Source organism: Megascapheus bottae, chromosome 14 (genome assembly GCF_031878675.1).
Source record: "Megascapheus bottae isolate mThoBot1 chromosome 14, mThoBot2.hap1, whole genome shotgun sequence".
Taxonomy (NCBI): Eukaryota; Metazoa; Chordata; class Mammalia; order Rodentia; family Geomyidae; genus Megascapheus; species Megascapheus bottae.
This window is the reverse complement of record NC_143522.1, coordinates 25,255,948-25,277,832: the sequence shown is the minus strand read 5'-3', so window position 1 is coordinate 25,277,832 and position 21,885 is coordinate 25,255,948. Positions and strand designations below refer to the sequence as shown.

Below are 21,885 nucleotides of genomic sequence, written 5' to 3'. Positions count from 1 at the left end.
ACAACGAAAAGGCTCAAAGACAGAGCACAGGCACTGAGTTAAAAAAAAAAAAATATGCCAAGTTTTTCCTATGTCCCCGATGTGTAGTATGTCCCCAGATTTTTCCCACCTGAGGCCTTTCCTATGCTTTTTGAATCCTTTTCATTGTCATTTTAGTCACCAATGAGATGGCTGAAATAAATGCTTCTCCAGCGGACAGAAGAATGCTTTGTCTGGAGTCTATCAACTTTTAGGATACAGCTTTAAAACTTCTAAAAACTTTAAGAAGCATTACAGATCTTGTCTTTCCATTGAAATAGGTTAAATATACTTTATCCTCATTTCACTGCTCGGGAGATGAACTCTCAGAGCAATTAAGAGACACCTCAGCAGTACAGAGCCTGTAACAATGGCAGGATAAAGGCCCATTTTCAGTTCTCTTCCTTCCTTACTCCCTTTCTGACCTTATTCCCTTCCTGACAGAAAATCCCTTAAGATAACTCAGCACAGCTTTAGTCAAACAGAATCGTAATTGCAACATCTAACCTGAATTTGGGTAGAGCTGATCCCTCTTCCCCACTAAGTGTTTGAGAATATTATAAAGAAGACATTGAGGAGCGGGGAGTCTGGCCTAGTGGTAGAGTGCTTGCCTAGCATGCACGAAGACCCGGGTTCGATTCCTTGGTACCACATACTTAGAAAAAGCCAGAAATGGTGCTGAGGCTCAAGTGGTAGAACTCTAGCCTTGAGAAAAATCCAAGGACAGTGCTCAGGCCCTGAGCTCAAGCCCAGGACTGACAAAAAAAAAAACAAAAAAAAAAAAAACACTGATACAACGCTTCGGGTCAATGAATCAGTGAACATTCATGGAATATTATGTTTTGGTTACTGTCTTTGTAAAAATAAAATAGTAAAAAAGGAGACAAATCTACCATGTCATTAGTCATGATAACTCATTATTCATCCTTTCCAAAATAAATCATACCTTGTGGCAGAAGAACATCAATCAACCACTCGCTGTGGTCCCTACAAAGACAAACAAAATTCATCTGTGAGCTTCAATGAAGTGTTTCCCTTCCACATCAATGTTTGGAAGCTTCGTGCTCTTGATGAAAGGCTTTTAATCAAAAGGCAGTATAATTAAGAGCACTATCATAATAAACCCTTTAAAAGACCTAATGCATTCCAGTTAAATTATAAATTAGAGGCATTTCATCATATTTAGCTATCTTTAAATGATACTTTCTACACGCTAACTAGGCCAACGAAAACACAGCATGATCAGCACAAAGCTCAATGACACCGACAAGCCAAAAGCCACCCACTTGCATTTTATGTCATGTTTAAAAATCACACTTTTCTTTTACCCCTCTACAGCCTTTTTAATGTTATTTCAAAACTGGAATTTGCTTTATTAAGTGGAATTACTTTACCAGGTCATGTGGAGGGAAATATTGAAATCTCCCAAATGACAGTTTGCTATATGTTAAATATCAAACTAACCTTTCAAACAGCAGAGAGGCTAACATAAAATTTGAGTAATATAATCACTTTAAGTCTAACTGATGTTTCTAATTTTCTCATCTCACTCCATTTCCTTCTCTTTCAGGACTTTTATACTTACCCTGCAATTCTCTCACTGCATTCTTCACAGAGATACAATGGAGGTGGTTTATCGCCCAAAGCTACGGACAGGGAAGGCTCTATACACATCTGAAACACAGGAAACAACAGAATACACTCTCTTGCTCCTCTGTACCCCATTTTCAGCATCACATGACAGACTCCTCAATAATGACAGTGTTGTAAAGCAAGATGGAACAAATATTTCATGTTCACTGCTGTGCCGCACTGACTGGTGTTTGAAATGTGCCTGCTGTGTATTTCCATTTCTCCTTGTTATTTGCAACTCAAGTAACAAATAGGGGCAAGAAATAGACCCTCATTCTGCATCATCTTATTCAATGGCTATTCAAACTGGCTCTGTGGGTAATAAACATAACTATCTCTTGTAGGAAAAGAAAAATATATTATTAAGATTTCAAAATCATAACTGAAATAAAAATGCTGATAGAAGAGCATTTAGAGAATTGACTGGTTTTCACTTCCTCAGATATACCTATTTCAAAACATTAGCATTAAATCACTTTTCTTACTCAGTATCTTAGCTCTATATCAATCACACAATGTTTTATTTTCCTGTGCTATTTTTCTGCACATGACCTACAGCAATTCACCCTTGATGCCTTGTTGTTCATGGCTGAGGTTTCACTAGTCTCCGCACAGAAAAGTGTTCATTCACACTTGATCATCACTTCAACTATCTGGATATTTAAATCAAGTGAACAAACTTTTCAAAAGATGAGCTGAGCTGGGCACTGGTGGCTCACACCTATAATCCTCCACAGGAGGCTGAGAGCTGAGGATTGCAGTTCAAAGCCAGCCAGCAGACAAGTCCCCATGATGCTCTTATCTCCAGTTAACCACTCAAAAACTGGAAGTGGATAAGAACCACATCTTCTTGATCCAATCATCTACTGAGGGGCATCTGAGTTGGTTCCACATCTTTGCTATGGTAAATAATGCTGCAAGGAACACAGTTGTGCTAGTGGCTTTAGTATGTCCTTGTTTCTGGACATTTGGGTAAATGCCAAGGAGTGGAATTTCTGGATCATATGGGCGCTCTATGTTTAGTTTCTTGAGGAATCACCATACTGCTTCCATAGTGTTTGAACGAGTTGGATCAAGAAGATATGGGCAAAACCATGAGAAGGAGTATCAATGTGCAAGAAGAAATGCACCTACTACCTGACAAATGTAACTGTAACCCCTCTATACATTATCCTGACAATAAAAATAAAATTTAAAAAAAAAAACAACTGGAGGTGGAGCTGTGGCTCAAAGTAGTAGAGCTCTAGCCTTGACAGGACCAGGGGCAGTGCTGAGGCCCTGAGTTCAATCCCCACTACCACACACCCACCCACACACACACACACACACACACACAGAGTTTTGTATTTTGAGCTGAGTTTTGTATTTTGTTCCAACTTAAATTTTTGTACTTATCAGTCATTTTGAATTCTGTTCTTGTTTTCAAGAAGTAATTAGTCTACATTACAGCTGATTACACAGTTAAGATGCCTAGTACACAGATTCTTGTGAAATTTCACTGGGTCTACAGTTGATTTGGAAGGAGGAAATGACCCAAATTTACAATCCAATCAGCCTGTAATTTGAAGTAAAGCCCTGAGGACTTCAAGTGATTGGGTATATAACAGTTGTAATTGCTAAATTTAAGTAATTAAGCCACCAAAATTTATAAATTACATGTTGCCTAGAGCTAAAGATGTAGTGTAAAAAATTCTTTTCTTTTCTTTTCTTTTTTTTTTTTTGTGGGTCATGGGGCTTGAACTCGGCCTGGGTGTTGTCCCTGAGCTCTTCAGCTCAAGGCTTCCACCCTACCCCTAGGCCTGGGCGTCGTCCCTGAGCTCTACAGTTCAAGACTACCACCTTACCCTTGAGCCAAGCCCCACTTCCCATTTTCTGGAGGTTAATTGGCATAAGAGTCTCAGGTCCTTTTGTGCCTAGGCTGGCTTTGAAGTTTAATCCTTAGATCTCAGCCTCCAGAGTAGCTAGGATTACAGGCGTGAGCCACTATGCCCAGCAAGTATGAAAAATTCTATTGAAGTTTCCTTATTTCTTACATTCAATGAATAACTACTGTTTTGTTTATTAAATCAAGGATTGGTAACATTTATCCTTTAAGTGCCTATGGAATAAATGTTTTAGGCTTTGTGGCCTACACAATTTATCACAACTACTCAACTCTTCTGTTGAGTAATCATAGTCTACATTTGTATTTAGTTATTTGAAATTGGATAGGGAACGGGGGAAAACAAGATGAGGGGTGGAAGTGAGGGGAGGGAAATGGAGACCAAGACATGTGAAAGGGTATCAATATATGGGAATTAATGCACCTTCTATCTGGCAAATATCATGTAACCCTTCTATTAATTACAATAAAAACGTATGAAAAAAGTAATCATAGTAAAATGTAAGCAAATGAATATAACAGTGTTAAAATAAAACAACAAAAGCAGATAACAAGCTAAATTTTGGGTCAAAGTTTGCTGACCCTACCTTGTATTGTTATCTGGGCTTCAAGTAGTTTATGAAGTGAACTTCAACTAAAACGAGGTAAAACCAAAAGTAGACTGTGATCTAATATATAATAAATCCAACATATTTTCACATTTAATCAGTTTGCAAATATCAGATCGTACCTAAAATGTACTTTTTTGCAGCATGTTTTAACAAAAATAAATAATACTTTTATATTTGGCCAATCATTTGGACCTAACTCACTATTTTGGCAATGTCAGCCTTTTGGCTGACATTTTCTCATGGGCTTTATTATGCATTCACATAGAGTGCCTCTTGAATACTGTTACTTAACTCTTTTCAAACAAGACAAGACCTTGGCCAGATAAAGATGAGTTTTCATCAAGTTAAAAAGAGAACTTCAGTGGGTTCTGGTGGCTCACACCTGTAATCCTAGCTATTTGGGAGGCTAAAGTGTGTGGATCATGTTTAGAAGCCAGCCAGGACAGAAAGGACATGGGACCTTTATTTCAAATTAACTGGCAAAAAAAGCCAGAAGTTGAGGTATGGCTCAAAAGTGTGAGGCTCTGACAGGCGTCTGGCTCAATGCCTGTAATCCTAGCCACTCAGGAGGCTGAGATATGAGGAGGATGCAGTTCAAAGCCAGCTCGAGGATGCAGTTCAAAGCCAGCTCGGGCACTAAAGTCCAAGAGACTCTTATCTCCAATTAACCACTAGAAAAGGGGAAGTGGCGCTATGGCTCTAGGCGTAGGGTGGTAGCCTTGGGCTGAAAAGCTCAGGGACAATGCCCAGGCCCAGGGGTAGGGTGGTAGCCTTGGGCTAAAGAGCTCAGAGACAGCGCCCAGGCCTAGAGTTCAAGCCCCACAACTGACCAAAAAAAATGTGAGGCTCTGAGTTCAAGTCCCAATACTGATACGCAAGGAAAAAAAAAACTCAACTCCCTCCTAGGTTATTAGCACTATTAAGAGTTTACTAGCACTGGATGCTGGCAGCCCATGCCTATAATCCTGGTTAATCAGGAGGCTGAGATCTAAGGATTACAGTTCAAAGTCAGAACATGAAATGCTTATCTCCAGTTAACTAATAATATGCCAGAAGTGTAGCTATGTTTCAAGTGGCAGAGTCTTAAGAACAAAAACTCAGAGACAGCACCTAGGCCCTGAGTTCAAGCACCAGGACTGGCGTGTGTGTGCACACGCGCATACACACACACACACACACACACACACACACACACACAAACACACACACAGAGTTTATTAGAGATTTAGCTAACTGATTTCTCATCTGTTAAATATATTAACAAGACCCACTGTCCTGTTCAGAGCAGATCAGTTTGCCTTCACATTAATGTGTTCATATCTGGCTGTTGTATTAAAAAATAACTACTTTCTGATTATAAATAAAATCTACGCCCGAGGTAGAAGTTTAAGAGTGGAGAACAAGAAATAAGTTTGAGTAACCCATAAACCATCCAACTCAATGTCATAAGAGTCAGATGATGGTTACTTTTCACTATGAATAATAATTTTAAAACTTAAATTAGATCATACCATACAACTTCATAAATTTCCCTTACACTTAATACAATGCTATAAGCATCTGGATATGGTTACCTTTGGTCTGCATGTGGGGATGGTATGGATTAGGGAACACTCACATTATAAAGGAAAAACAAGTCTGAGCTAGGCCTATTGTAATGCAAAAAAAGCCGAACACAAGAAGCATTAACAAAAATGTGACCTTTCTGGCAAATATACAGTGATAATAGAAAGGAGAGCTCTTTAAGAAACTAGAGATCAATAAGATTTGGGGGATAATGAAAATGTCTTTGAACTAGATAAAGGTGATAGTTTTAAGCACTGTGTGAACAAATGTCCTACATGCCACTGAGTTGTTCACAAATGGCTAATTTTATGTTCTGTGAATTCCACTTCAATAAGGAAAAATGAGAAAAAGTAGAATGGTTGGCTTATCTAAGAGGATTTGTTTTAGGGAGGAAAGTAAGATTGATATAGTGGAGTAAAGCAGGCTGTTGGGTTGAAAAGGGAGAAAAATCTAATTCTTTGATGATGTCTGTGATTGGATGACCAGAAAGCTTTATTTACCACGATGGCAGAGAGCTCCTGAAAATGTAGCTTGATACGAAAAGGAAGAAGGAAGAAAAAAATACAGAAACAAAAATAAGAGAGAATTATTCAAATCTCATTCCTGAAAAGAAACAATCTGAATTCCATGAATAGCTTATACTCTTCTGTGTGTTCAGCTCAAATATCCTCACATCAAGGAAAAGTACCTTTAAACCCCCAAACTGCTAAAGTCCAGTAGAGGGGTGCACACAGTAGAATAGGAGAGGTCTATGCTTCCACAGATAGATTCCTCTCCTCTGTTCCTTTTGAACACTCATTCACCACAGGCAAAGAACACATTTAGTAATATAAGGATGATTTTTGTGACTATGAGTTATCTAAATGACACTGTTATAACTAGCATTGTGTTGCTCCCTATAGTTTATAAAACACATTTTTGCTCTTTTATATTTATTATTTTTCCTGTTTTCTGTTTCTATAGAGTTTTAGCATTTGTTTCCTTTTCTTTCTTTCTTTTCTTTTTTTGCACAGTCATGGGACTTGAACTCTGGGCCTGGGCTCTTTGGCTCTCTGAGCTCTTTGGCTCAAGGCTATCTCTCTACTACTTGAGCCACAGAACCACTTCTGGTATTCTGTACTTTAATTGGAGATAAAAGAGTTCACAGACTTTTGTGCTTGGGCTGGCTTTGAACCATGATACTCAGATCTCAGTCTCCTGGGTAGCTAGAATTATAGGTGTGAGCCACCAGGGCCTGGCTAGCATTCATTTTCTATTATTGAATCTTCAACAAAATATATCAATGAGGGAAGCAAATTCCCATAACACTAAGATCTCTAGAGTAGGAAGTGGTGCTGTGGCTCAAAGTGGTAAAGCACTTAGCCATGAGCTGAAGAACTCAAGGACAGTGACGAGGCCCAGAGTTCAAGCTCCATAACTGACAAAAACTACAACAAAAAAGATCTCTAGAATAGCCACAAACTCTAATAACTTCAAGTCATACTCATTTGTCCTTCAAAGCTATATATGATTCTACCCAGCCAACTATTTTAGGTCCAACAAATATACCATAAGCAATTTTGTCTGATTCTTTCTCTTTATATCCTATTTCCAAGACTCAGGCATTTAACAGGAGTAAACCAATTTGATGAGCAGAAAAGAATAAGGCTGCGGGTAAGATGCTCGGTTCTATTTGTAGTTTTAACATTAGCTGACAGTATGACATTTCTAACCACTTGACTTCTTTAAAACTCTATTTCCTTACCTCTAATAGAATTTGTTATTGTACATTATCCAAACTTTTCTGCATTGCATCTGCTTTTGCATCTGTGATCTGAGCTTAATAATTTTATCTACCTTTGCAAAATAATCTACTGGGCATTCTGAATTTGTAGCAATTACACATGAAAAAACACATTGCCCTGAGTTTATTAGCTCAGCCAAAAGCTTAAGTAAAGACTATGGAAGGGTTCATGAAAATTGGTCTAATAAGGAGCTCTGGGCTGCCTACTACTTGCCTATGAAAGCCGCCAAACCTTACAGGTACTTCCATCTGCTGTCCTGTCTTAATCAATCTGCCCGTCACACTGAACATGGGTGATATTTGAGTGCATACATCACCCAGGCCTCCGCTTTACAGAGAAGCATGCAATCTATCCCACTTCATTCAGCAGTCTGCTCCTAATCACGGGACCACTGAAAAGAAGAATGAGACAAGGTCTAGTAAAAATAGTACCTTTACAGCTGGTTTGTTAATTGCGTTGTGGCATTCAATGTGCTGGCAGTGGATGGGATTCCAAGCTGTAAAGCAAAGTAGAGCCGATGAATATTTTTCACTGAAATTATTGATACACTGGTAAAAGCACAGTAGATAGTTCATTGGTTTTCAATATCATAAATGGGATGGACATAATTAGATGGCTTCCTAACAAGGAGGATTTATAAAACAAAAAAAATTAAAAATCAGTCAGGCAAAGATACCACAATTTCACCCATTTTTCTAAGGAAAGAAAACAGATACCCAGTACCATCTTACCTCACAATGTTATAACATTAGTAGTTTCTCAAAGATTTCCCAACTGTATTTTTACTTGGCTCCCTAATAACTATTTGAAGCAGGTGCAAAAAATTATTAACCTCATTTTATATGAGAATAAATTTAAAATGCTAAGTATCTTGATATAATTATATAGTGAGTATACAGAAGGTGAGACTAGAACTAATAGCTCTTACTTCCAAGCACTTTACATTTTTTCACTATAGAACACTACAGAAAATGTCCTATACTTTTGGCATCAGGGTAACTTTGAAACTAATAACTTCATCGTCATCAAAAGTGGAAACAAGAAAGATGAGTTTCTTTGCCACATGGAACTTATTTCTCTCATGAATGCTACCCATATATTAAACCTCTACTAGTTTGTTGATATCTACAATCAAGTCCTCAACTGAGTGCACACAGAAAATGAGGAAATAATTGAGTAATCTAAGAGGTAGCAGATGAAAAAGTAACCAGCAATTATTCTCCAATGTTAATTATATGGCCTAAGGTATATAACTAACAATATGCTATTATTCAAACAAAATTAGGTGATTGGGACATCAGTTCTAAACTGCCGTAGTTTAAATTACAGGACAAGAAAACCATATTACTCATGGCTCACGCCTATAATCCTAGCTACTCAGGAGGTTGAGATCTGAAGATCAGGGTTCAAAGATAGCCTGGGCACAAAAGGACCAGAGATTCTTATCTCCAATTAACCTCTAGAAAATGGGAAGTGGGGCTTGGCTCAAGGGTAGGGCAGTAGCCTTGAGCTGAAGAGCTCAGGGACAGGGCACAGGCCAAGTTCAAGCCCCATGACCCACCAAAAAAAAAAAAAAATCAAACTAAAATCAGAATGAATGAAGTTGTAGCTTAAATAGTGGAGTGCTCATATACCAAACATGAATTAAATTTTGAGTACTGCAAAGTAAAAAGATGTCAGATTAGAAGTATCTTCTGTTTGGCTCCATGAATAAGACTCAGGGTAACAAAGATGAGACTATGTTCTGAAGTGAGGTGCATCAGGAATCATGAAAAAGGAGCCAGATAGATGAAAATCGTAAGGAAATAGAAAGACAACAGAGAAAAGTAGGGGGAAAAAGGTCACAACTCCGGTTGTCCAAAGCAGAAAGAAAGCAAAAGAAAAAAGACAAGGTAATACAGATGGCTCTGATGAAAAATCATTTGAAGATACAGGCTACACACCAATTGCTCAAGAAATAAGAACAAGAATTTGACAAATGAGATTGAATCAAATTTAAAAAGGCTTTCTACATCAAGGGAAATAATTACTAATAAAATGAGACAATCAGTAGAATGGGAAAAATGTTGCAACCTATTTACTGAAGGATTAATATTCCAAATATATAAACAGCTCAAAATTTAATATCAAAAGAACAAATAATCCAATTAATAAAGGAGCAAGCAAATTCCACAGATAGTTCTCAAAAAACATATAAATGGCAAATAAATACATGTAAAAATGTTCCACATCCTTACTCATAAAGAAAATCACTATCATCAGAATGACTGTTATCAAGAAAATAACCCACACCTGTAATCCCACCTACTGGAAAGCTAAAATTCTGAAAATCATGGTTTGCCGCCAGCCGAAGCCAAAAGTCTGAGAGCCCCCAGCAGCAATTAACCAGCAAAAAGAGAAGCTGGAAGCATGGCTCAAGTGACAGGAAGCCAGCATGAGCAAGCTAGCCCAATGCCCAAAAGGCCCTAAATTCAAAGTTCAAGTCCCAGTGCTGTTATAAAAGAATCCCTAACACACTGTTGGTATAGATGTAAATTAGTATACACACTAGGAAAATGGGTATGAAGGTTCCTCACAAAAACTAAAACTATAATATGTCCCTGTTATACCAGGATCAGTTATATATATGAAGGAATTTAAGTCAGCATACAATAGAGATACCTGCACACTCATGTTTATAGTAGTACTCTTTATATGTACTAGCTGACCTACTGAATCTACCTAGGTACCAACTGACCAATGAATGTGGTATATCTACACAATTAAGTATCTTTGAGCCATAAAGGGAAATGAAATTGTGACATCTGCAGGAAAAATGGATAGAACTAGAGATCCTTATGTGAAACGAAACAGGCCAGAAAGAGAAACACAAATAACGTTTTCTCTTTCATACGTCGAAGCTAACCCTTAAAAACAAATTTCAAGAATACAAAACAAGTTCTGTTTAGGAGTGTATTGCAGGAGGAGGACAAGAGAAGAAAATGAAAGGGGAATAAATATGGTCAAAGTACTTTATGTACATGCATGAAAATAAAATAATGAAAAATATTTAATTATTTTAAAATAGCTATTATAAACATTTTCAAACTAAAACATGAATAAGTACACGGTGAACATAGAGATGAGGAATATAACAAAAGAGCCAATGGAATTTTTAAAATTAAAAAATGCAGTATTTTAAAATTCATAGCTTGGTTGACAAGTCAAAAGAAAAGAACAGTGAGTTAGAGGAAATTATAACAGAAACAACTCAAACAATAGGAAAAAAAACAGAATTTCAGTAAGCTGAAAGGAAGTTTCAGTCAGTATAAAACACATACTAGAGGCACTAAAGGACAAAAATGGGAAAATATTCAGGAAAATAGCCAAAATTCTTCTACTTCGATAAAAAAAAAAACTGCCCACAGGTCTGAGAAGTTCAGTGATGCCTAAGCAAAATGAAAGCAAAGAAAATCACACCAAAATTCATTAGTATGAAGTTAATGGAAAAAAAAACAATAATAAGGAGAAAAAACATATTATAAAAGCCAGGAAATCTAAATAAGATATTTTAAAAAGACGTTACAAGAGAACAAAAATAATTATTGCTGCTTTCTCAATAGAAATATTGCAAATCAGAAGACAATGGAAGGACATCTTAAAAGCAGAAAGAAAAATACTGTCAAAATAGAATCCTATGCTCAATGAAAATGTCTCTTATAAAAATATTAAAACAAAGAGTATATGAAAACAATTATTAGACAACAGAATATATTACTAGCAGAGTTACAGTACAAAAAATTGCTTTAAAATTTCTTTAAAGAGGCCAGGAGTTTGGCCTAGTGGTAGGGTGCTTGCCTAGCATGCACGAAGACCGGAGTTCAATTCCTCGGTACCACATATATAGAAAAAAAGCCAGAAGTGGTGCTGAGGCTCAAGTGGTAGAGCTCTGGCCTTGAGAAAGTCCAAGAACAGTGCTCAGACTCTGAGCTCAAACCTAGGACCGGCAAAAAAAAAAATTTCTTTAAAGAAAATGTTGAAGAAAAAAATACTAGACAGAACTTTAGGCACAAAGGTATTATAATGAGACATAGCAAATGTAATGTATGACCACAAATGATTAATACATTATTAAAAGATGATTATTTAAAATAGCACTATATTGTGAGTATGTGTGTGTGTGTGAGTGTAAAATGTCTGACAACAAGAACAAAAAAAATGAAGGGGACAAATGTATAGCATAAGTTCGAAGTATACTTTGAAGCTAAAAATGTATGTTATAAGCTCTAGGGAAATTATTTTATAAGGTTAAAACTATCAATACAATACACATACACAATTAGATGCTTAAAAAAATCAGTCCCAAAGAAATTAAGAGCTAGTGATGTAGTTCTATGGTAGAATGTGCTTTAAAAATATTCCTAAACTGGACCAGGAGTTTGGCCTAGTGGTAGAGTGCTTGCCTAGCATGCATGAAGACCGGGGTTCGATTCCTTGGTACCACATACTTAGAAAAAGCCAGAAGTGGTGCTGAGGCTCAAGTGGTAGAGTTCTGGCCTTGAGAAAAATCCAAGGACAGTGCTCAGGACCTGAGCTTAAGCCCAGGACTGGCAAAAAAAATATATTCCTAAACTATCACTCTACAGAGTTGGTGGGAGTGCAAACTCAACCACTATGGAAAGCAGTATGGCAGTTCCTCAAAATAGAGCTCCCCTATGACCCAGCAATTCCACTACTTGGCATTTACCCAATCATCCAGAAACAAGGACATACTAAATCCACTAGCACAATGATGTTCATTGCAGCACTATTTACCATAGAAAAGATATGGAACCAATCCAGATGTCCCTCAGTTGATAAGTAGATCAACAAGATGTGGTATTTATACACAATGGAATTCTATGCTGCTGTCAGAAAGAATGATATCGCCCCATTTGTAAGGAAATGGAAAGATTTAGAAAAACTCATATTAAGTGAAGTAAGGCAGACTCAAAGGAAGATAGGCTCAATGGTTTCCCTCATTTGTCATTATCAGTAGAAACCTTGGGCTCTCCTAGCAGAGATTTACAATAGAACAAAACCTAGATACAAAAGGCCATATAGTATGACACTAAATGAAAGGACCTCCAGGATATAGAAACAAAAGCCGTATAATGAGTGATTGTTGTCCTTAATGCACTATGTTATCTCTCATCTCTTTTGCTGTCCCTTGGTTATCTCATATTGTTACAGTATTTTACCTTATTATCTGATATATTGGATATATGCGTATTTGGTTATTTGAAATCAGATAAGGAAGGGGGAAAACAAGATGAGGGGTGGAGGTGAGGGGAGGGAAATGAGATGAGGGGTGGAGGTGAGGGGAGGGAAATGGGGACCAAGACATGAGAAAAGGTATCAATGTTTATGAAATAATGCACCTTCTATCTGGTGAATATAATGTAACCCTTCTATTAATTACAATAAAAACATATGGATGGTCCGGGAGTTAGGTCTAGTAGTAGAGTGCTTGCCTAGCATGCACAAAGACCCGGGTTTGATTCCTCGGTGCCACATACATAGAAAAAAGCCGGAAATGGTGCTGAGGCTCAAGTGGTAGAGCTCTAGCCTTGAGAAAGTCCAAGGACAGTGCTCAGGCCCTGAGCTCAAGCTCGGGACTGGCAAAAAAAAAAAAAAAAAAAGGAAAAAAATATTCCTAAACTATTTATGAATCAAATGAAAATTCCCAAAGAATATTGTCAAATATTTTATCCATAACATGCATAGAAATTCATAGAATGCAGTGGAAACAATGCGTGAAGAGAAATTAACAGCTGCAAATTCTTACACTAAACAATACAAAAGGTCAAAGAGCACATGTACTTCTTCCTAATAAAGTGAGAAAAAAGAACAAGTCAAGCCAAAGGGTTGAAATAGTAGAAATAGTAGAAAAATAATATGAAATTAATAAAACTGAAAATACAAAACCAATAGAAAAAAATCAATAAATCCACAAGCTAGATCTTTCATAAAATTGGTAAACTTTCCCAGGTTAGTGAAGAAAGAAAAGACATAAATTACCAATCAATGCCAGAAATAAAAGGTAGAAACTACAACAAATATCCCAATACATTTGATAAGTTGAATGAAATTCTCATATTCCTCCAAAGACACAAATTACAAAATATGGCTCCATGAAAACTATAAGACCTAAATACTATTATAAAACAGAAATTCATAACAAAATTTTCCCACATAGAAAAGTCTATGATGGTTTCATTAGTGAATTCTATTAACCATTTAAGAAATAAATCCTACATAAACTCAGAAAATAAGAGAAAATAACTTTCAACTCATTTTATGAGATCAGTATTTCTCTGTAAAAAAAAAAGGATTGATGAAATACTACAATAAAAAATACATACACTTAGCATATTAAATTTGACTACTAAACACTATGGAAACATGAAGTTTACCCCAGGAATGTATAGTTGGTTTGACAAAGCAAAGCAATGTAACTTATATTAAGAGAAGAGAGATAATAAATGATATGATAACCTCAATAGAAAGGCAAAATATAATTAACCCACACTGATATTCATTCACAATTATAAATCTCAGCAATTAGGAACTAACAATACAATATAAGATAGGATCAGTGAACAGGTTATTATAATCCAAAATAAAATACAGAAAACAATTAATGGATTATCTGGGACCCTTGGGATAATATCAAATATTTTTTAAAGTTCCAGAAAGAGAAGGGGAAAAAGGAAAGGGCACAGTAAATAGTTAGATAGTATAACACCCCCAATTTCCCAATACTGAATAAAGGACATGAAATCACAGATTCAAAATGCTACATTTGCAATCTCTAGGCATAGTAAATACAAAGACTATCACAAGTAAGCAGATCATAATAAAACTATTTTTTAAATAGTAGAATTTAAAATTAGTGTCTCTTGCTCAGTCATTTTGCTTATTCTGCTGGTGCTCTACTTTGAGCCATTCTCCAGCCCAGATTTTGTATATAACCCTGGTTATTTTGGAGATGGAGTCTCACAGGCTTTTCTGCCTAGGGTGGTATCAAGCTTTGTTCTTCCAGTTCTTAGTTTCCTACATAGATAAGATTACAGATGTAAGCCAGGAGACTTATTTTTATAAGGGACAAATCTTAAAAAGAGGGATAATTAGGGAAGTTCTTAATTTTCAAAACGGAACAATTGAGCCTTTACCCTATGAAGCCAGAAAAAAAATGAAATGCCAACCAGGTACCAGTGGCTCCGTCCCATTACTCTAGCTACTCAGGAGGCTGAGATCTGAGGGTTATGGTTCCAACACAGCTTACATAGAAAAGCCCATGAGACTATTATCTCCACTTAACCAACAAAACGCTGGAAAGGAGAGTTGTGACTCAAGTGGTAGAGTGCTGGCCTTGAACGCAAAAGCTCAGGAACAGCACCCAGGGCCTGAGTTCTATCCAGCCCTCAAGTGTCAAGACCAGCACAAAAACCCTCCAGAAATAAAAATAAAGGCAGAAAAACAATAAAATAATGAATGTAACCTTTACCAATTCTTTCATTGGATTTTTCTTCAATTTACCTGAAGTATTACAATGAAAATTAACACCTATTCAGAAAGAAAAGTCTAGGATATCTGCAAAACCCTGCAGCTACTGTTTTAATGGTAAGATGTTCTCAAAAGTTAGGACCAAATCTACAATGTCCATTCTTACCACTCCTATTCAACAGAACTGCTGTTCTTAAAAGTCCTAGATAAGAAACAAAGAAAACAAAAATTGGAACAAAGATCAGGAAGAAAGGAGAACATATGACATCACTGTCAAAAAAAAAAAACCCTGATTAGGGGCCGGGAGTTTGGCCTAGTGGTAGAGTGCTTGCCTAGCATGCACGAAGACCCAGGTTCGATTCCTTGGTACCACATACATAGAAAAAAATCCAGAAATGGTGCTGAGGCTCAAGTGGTAGAGCTCTAACCTTGAGAAAGTCCAAGGACAGTGCTCAGGCCCTGAGCTCAAGCCCAGGACTAGCAAAAAAAAAAAAAGCCTGATTAATCACCAACTACTAGTAGTAATCAACATATGAAATTTAATTGGATAGCTTTTGCTAGCAATAAACAACTGAAATTAAATCTTAAAATAATGCCATTGACAGTAACTTGAAAAAAAATCCAAACACCTAGAAATTAATTCAATGAAAGAAATTCAAGGATCGTACATTGAAAAGTACAGAACACTGCTGAAATGTAAATACCTAATCCATGCACAGTAGGTCCATGTCATTTCTGAATAACTTAAGAACACTAGGACCAGAAGTGGCACTCAGGAGGCCGAGATAGGAGGCTCTTAAGTTCAAGGCCAGTTTCTGTCAGCAAGATCCAGTCTCAAAATAGCAAAACAAAAGAAATTGAATCTGACCCTTTATGGGTGAGCTTCAGGAAGAGAAACCAAAATGGATAACGCTGGTTCAAAGCCAGCCCAGGCACTAAAGGACCTGAGAATCTTATCTCCAATTAAAATGGGAAGTGGGGCTTGGCTCAAGGGTAGGGCAGTAGCCTTGAGCTGAAGAGCTCAGGGACAGTCCAGGCTGAGTTCAAGCCCCATGGCAAAAAAAATAAAAATAATATTTAAAATTTTTAAACTCATGTTCATCAAAGGACAATGCTAACAGGCAAAACAGCTAGCCTCAGGCTGAAAGAAAAAAATATATGTAAGTATATAAATATAGAAATATATATATATATATATATATATTTTTTTTTTTTACAATCCTGGGCTTGGGCTCAGGGCCTGATCACTGTCTTTGGTTTTCTCAAGGTTAGCGTTCTACCACTTGAGCCATAGCACCACTTCTGGATTTTTTCTGTGTATGTGGTACCGAGGAATCAAACCCAGGTCTTTGTCCATGCTAGGCAAGCACCCAACCACTAGGCCAAACTCCCGGCCCCGAAAATATTTCTTATATGTGAATCTTACAAATGAATTTGGGAGAGATGAGGACGAATGATGAAAGAGGTGACGTTGATCAAAACTCATTGTACTCACAAAGTAACATTCAGAACCCCTCTGCACTACTAATAATGAAAGGCAGCACAAAACAAATTTAAAAATAAAAACAACAAGCAAATTACTCATAAAATACTACATAAGAACTACCTATCAACAATACAATAAACAATTATAGCAAAATACTCTATAAGGCATTTCATAAGGAAGCTGAATGATCAATAAAATATGTTCAATATCCATCATTAGGGAAACGTAATTAAAGCCACAGCAAAATTGACACCTACCAGAATGGCTAAAATCATACTGATAATAAAGTGCTAGAGTGCAGAGGAACTGAAGCTCTCCTATATTACTATAAAATATAAAGTAGCACAAACATCTGAAAAAACTTAAAAATTTATTACAATTCCAGAAATGCATACACTCTAGAAAAACTGATGTATATTTCCACAAGTCTCCTTACATAAGATGTTCACAGCAGCTTTATGCATGGACACTAAACACTGGAAATATCCCAAATATTCATTAATAGGAGCACTGAGAAGCAGAGTATGACATATTCATGCAATTAAATACTCAGCAGTAAAAAAGAACTATGTGGGAGGCTGAGATTGGAAGGATTCAGGTACCAGGCTAGCCCAGGCCAAAAAAAAAAAAAAAAAAGAAAACAAAAAAGAAAAAAGTAGAGAACTCAACAGAAAAAAAACTGGACATGAAGGTATGTACTTGTCATCTCAGCTGCAGTGGGAAACATAAACAGGAAGCCCATGGTGCAGGTTTGCTTGAATAAAAAGTGAAAATTAGATTGACTCAAGTCAGACTTGGAAAAATGTATCACTATTTGATCTCTATTTATACATGTGTAAATATATAGATACATATATACATTTGAATAAGATGAATACATGGGCTATATAAAAACTAGATTAGAGGCTACCTGAGGGTAGAACAGGAATGATCATTGGAAAATATATAGTTTTATTTATTTATTTTTTATTTTTATTTTTTTTTTTTGGTTGTGGGGCTTGAACTCTGCACTGTCCCTGAGCTCTTTAGCTTAAGGCTACCGCCCTGCCCCTTGAACCACAGGGCCACTTCTGGTTTTCTAGTGGTTAATTGGAGTTAAGAGTCTCTTGGAGTTTAGTACCCTGACTGGCTTTGAACTGATCTCAGCTTCCTGACTAGCTGGCCACCACGTGCAGCTTTATAATTTTATTGTGTATTATCTTTTATCTGAGGAATGATTACAAGAATATTACACCCCAGTCATAAATGATCCAGCAACACACTTGATATGTGTATAAAATATTCCTTCAGAGTATAATTTTTACTAATAAGATACAATGACTGACCATTTTCTAAAGCTGACATCAAGTCATGGAGAAAAGTTATATGAACCCTCCTCTCAGAAGGCAAGTACAAATACTCAGAAGGCAAGTGCTCTACCACTGAAGTAACTTCCATGTCCTTTTTTAGTTTTATTTTGAAACATGGTTTCACTGAATGACCCACACTTTCCATGCTCTGACCACAGCCTCCCAATAGTTGTTATTATAAATATGTACCACCACACCTAGATACAAGGATCTTTAAACTGAGTTTTTAAAAGAATGACAAGGGCTGGGATGTAGCTCAGTGGCAAAGTGCTTGCCTAGCAAGTACAATGTCCTGGGTTCAATCCCCAGTACCAAAAAAAAAAAAGGAATTACATAAAATACATGAATATAAAAAGTTGAAAACAACAACAACAAATAAAAGCCTTACACCATGCCAACACTGTGAACCCTGGTTTAGAGGTATTATTACTTTAATTCCAAGTAGATTTTTAACACCAAGAAATCATGACATTAAAACATGAATTTCAAAATGATAAAAAGTTTTGATTCAAGCCTAGCCCAGAGTCCAAGTCCCAGGACCACCAAAAAAAAAGTTCTGACTCACACCTGGAAGCTGTTGCATTCTAAATCTGTATGCACTTATCAGCGCAGTCTCAAATTATGAACAGCAAATATAACAAAGTTCTAGAAGAAATTAGACAAAGCCACAAGCATAGAGATTTTAATGTCCCACATTTGGCAACTGATACAAAAAAATACAATAACAATGCAATCGCAAAACGAAAAGTGTGATTTATTTAACATATGTAGAACACTAAACGACTGCCAAACAAGTTTCTTTAACTATACAGAAACATTTACAAAACTAACTGCATGAGCCAGGAATTTGGCCTAGTGGTAGAGTGCTTGCCTAGCATACATGAAGACCTGGGCTCAATTCCATGGTACCACCTACATAGAAAAGCCAGAAATGGTGCTGTGGCTCAAGTAACAGAGTGCTAAGCCTTGAAGAACGTCCAAAGACAGTGCTCAGGCCCTGAGTTCAAGCCGCAGGATGGAAAAAACAAAAACAAAAACTAACTCTATGTCCAGCCCTAAATAAAATGGTATAAATACAAGCCGGTTGGGTGCAGAGTCTCACACCTGTAATCCTGGATACTCAGGGGGCTCAGATCTGAGGATCAAGGTTCAAAGCCAGCCTGGGCACTAAAGTCTATGAGGCTCTTATCGCCACTTAATCCCTAGAAAAGAGGAAGTGGGGCTGTGGCTCAGGTAGGGTGATGGTCTTGAGCTTAAGAGCTCAGGGACAGCACCCACGCTTAGCGTTCAAGCCCCATGACCCACAAAAAAAATAGTTACAAATACAAAGACATAAAGAAATATATGACATGTCATATCATTGCATAACAAACAAGATACAGGGCTGGGAATCTGGCTTAGCAGTAGAGTGCTTGACTAGCATACACGGCCCTCGGTTTGATTCCTTAGTAGCACAGAACATGCAGGAAGCGCACAGTGAGGAAAAGAGCCCAGGCCCGGAGATCAAGCCCCAGAACCACTTGAAAAAAAAGGAATCAAGACATAAATCATCAGCCAGGTGCTGGTGGCTCACAATAAACTACAATAAAAATGTGTAAATCACCCTCATAAATTATCATTGGGTCAAAGAAGAAATCATGAAGAACATTAGAAACTAGCATCATGTAGGCGTTTTTTAGCCAGTGCAATAAGGCAACAAGATATTAAAAGTTTATGGATTGACAAGAAAACATTACACTTGTATTGTTCATCAATGGTACATAGTAAAAGAAATTTTAACAAAGCTACAGTTCATTATTAGAATGTCTGTATACAAGTCAATATAAAATGAATCACATGCCTATGACAGCAACAAAGTTACAACATGCAATTTTGAGAAGATATATCACTGACAATACTATCAAAATAAATATTTAAGAATGAATGATCTGAGAGACACAAGACACCTACACAGAAAATTATAAAACAGCTCTAAGATTTTAAAAAGAGAGAGACAGAAATTTCTTAAATGATACATAAAACAAACTAACCACCTGGCACGCATGGCTCATGCCTATAATCCCAGCTACTCAGGAGGCTGAGAGCTGAGAATCATGGTTCAAAGCCAGCCTGGTCACGAAAGTCCCTGAGACTCTCATTTCCAATTAATCACCAGAAAACTAGTTGCAGTGCTATGGCTCAAGTGATAGAGTACTAGCCTTGAGCTGAAGAGCTCAGAAACAATGCTCAAGCCCAGAGTTCAAGCCGCACAACAGACCGAAAAAAAAAAACAAAAACCCAAAAGGTTTTTTTTAAGCATAAGGAAACAAAGAGATATGCCACGTTGATGAATGGACTATTCAACATAATAAAGACATTAGGTCGCCAAACTAATTGAAACTATGCCAATATAAATTGAAGGCAATTCCAGAAAAAAATCTTAGCAGTTTGGGCATTTGTATTAGGTTCAACTTGACAAACAGCTAAGAATGATATTCGTTTTTTCAGGGGGTTTTTGGTTTTTTTGCTAGTCCTGGAGCTTGAACTCAGGGCCTGAGTGCTGTCCTTGGACTTTTTCAGGGCCAGAGCTCTACCACTTGAGCCACAGCACCACTCCTGGCTTTTTCTATGTATGTGGTACCAAGGAATTGAACCCATATCTTCATGCATGCTAGGCAAGCACTCTACCACTAGGCTAAACTCCCGGCCCCAATGATGATATTCTTAAAGAAGAAAGAAAAGGAGAACAGAAGGGAGAGGAAATAATGAGAATGAGGAGGAAGGAGAGAGTAACAATAGTATAAGGTACATTGGAGTATCAGATTGTATTATTATTATACAGTGATTCAGACAGTATAGTACTGGTAAGAGGAAAAACTTGTCTTGCCTTTGCTGCTAAGAAAAAAAAATCCAAACTCATTCACAGGGTCTCAGAGTCTTTTTTTCTATCCTCACTCTACTGTCTTGATGAATTGGGATTTTTCTGGCTCTTAAATACTATCAAGCTGTCTTTTGCCTCCACTTCTGAGCCTTGCAATTCTTTCTACCTCAGACTTACATTTAGTCTACTTATGGTTCCCTTCCCCTCTGTCTTCTAGTAACATGTCCAAACTTCAAGTCTGAGTTCAAACCTCACTTACTCAAGACCCTCTCTTAACAAATGCCCCTTCCCAAATGTTCCTACCAGCAGAGTGATGTTTCCACAGCTCTTTATTTGCTCTACCTTAGTTCTTACTGCCACTGTTGATGTTTCCAATTATTCCTTCCACAACTAGAATGTAAGCTCTATGATATTAATTTTAGTCTATTTTATTCAATATTCTACCCATCAGTGCCCAGAATAATGTCTGGATACCAGTAGACACACTATAAGTATTTGAATAAAATTAATTAATTCTTTTATTGAGATTGTATTAAACTCCTGATTTTGTGTTAATTCCTGTATCATCAACAAAAAGTATGCTGCCAGGCACATCATCAAATATTTACCCAATTAAAAAATTTTATTTACTATGCATTACCCATTCAAGCATCATCACATGAATGCTTATTGAGAAATCTAATTAAAAATAAATATTGCCAAAGCCTTCAATGGCTTCATCTTTTATTCTATGGACATATCCAACATTTGGGGGGAATTTTACATTCAAACATTATCTAAACTTTTCCTATTATTAGTGACACATAAAACCAACAATAGGCGTTGGGAGTTTGGCTTAGTGGTAGAGTGCTTGCCTAGCATGCACGAAGACCCGGGTTCCATTCCTTGGTACCACATACATAGAAAAAGCCGGAAGTGGTGCTGTGGCTCAAGTGGTAGAGCTCTAGCCTTGAGAATGCCAAGGACAGAACTCAGGCCCTGAGTTCAAGACTCAGGACTGGCAAAAAAATTTTTAAAAAAATAATCATTTCCAATTTTAAGAAATGTGCTTCCTGTTTCATTACTATTACTAATCCCTTTTTTTATCCCAAGTAGAATAAGCCCACCAAGGACTATCAAAGCTAAGACACTAGATTAATATCTGTAACATTTGGCTTTAAGTCACTCATG

General features: G+C 36.9%; 1 protein-coding gene across 1 annotated transcript in view; it reads right to left on the bottom strand.

Annotated features, from left to right (window-relative positions):
* The window catches only part of Unc79 (unc-79 subunit of NALCN channel complex), a 218,645-nt gene that overhangs the window by 123,068 nt on the left and 73,692 nt on the right, over positions 1–21,885 (bottom strand). The window contains exons 8-10 of the mRNA XM_090344746.1: positions 7,925–7,989; positions 1,604–1,692; positions 965–1,005 (exon numbers count right to left, since the gene is read on the bottom strand). Of these exons, the coding sequence (XP_090200872.1) occupies positions 965–1,005; positions 1,604–1,692; positions 7,925–7,989 (195 nt within the window). The remainder of the gene's footprint in view (positions 1–964; positions 1,006–1,603; positions 1,693–7,924; positions 7,990–21,885) is intronic.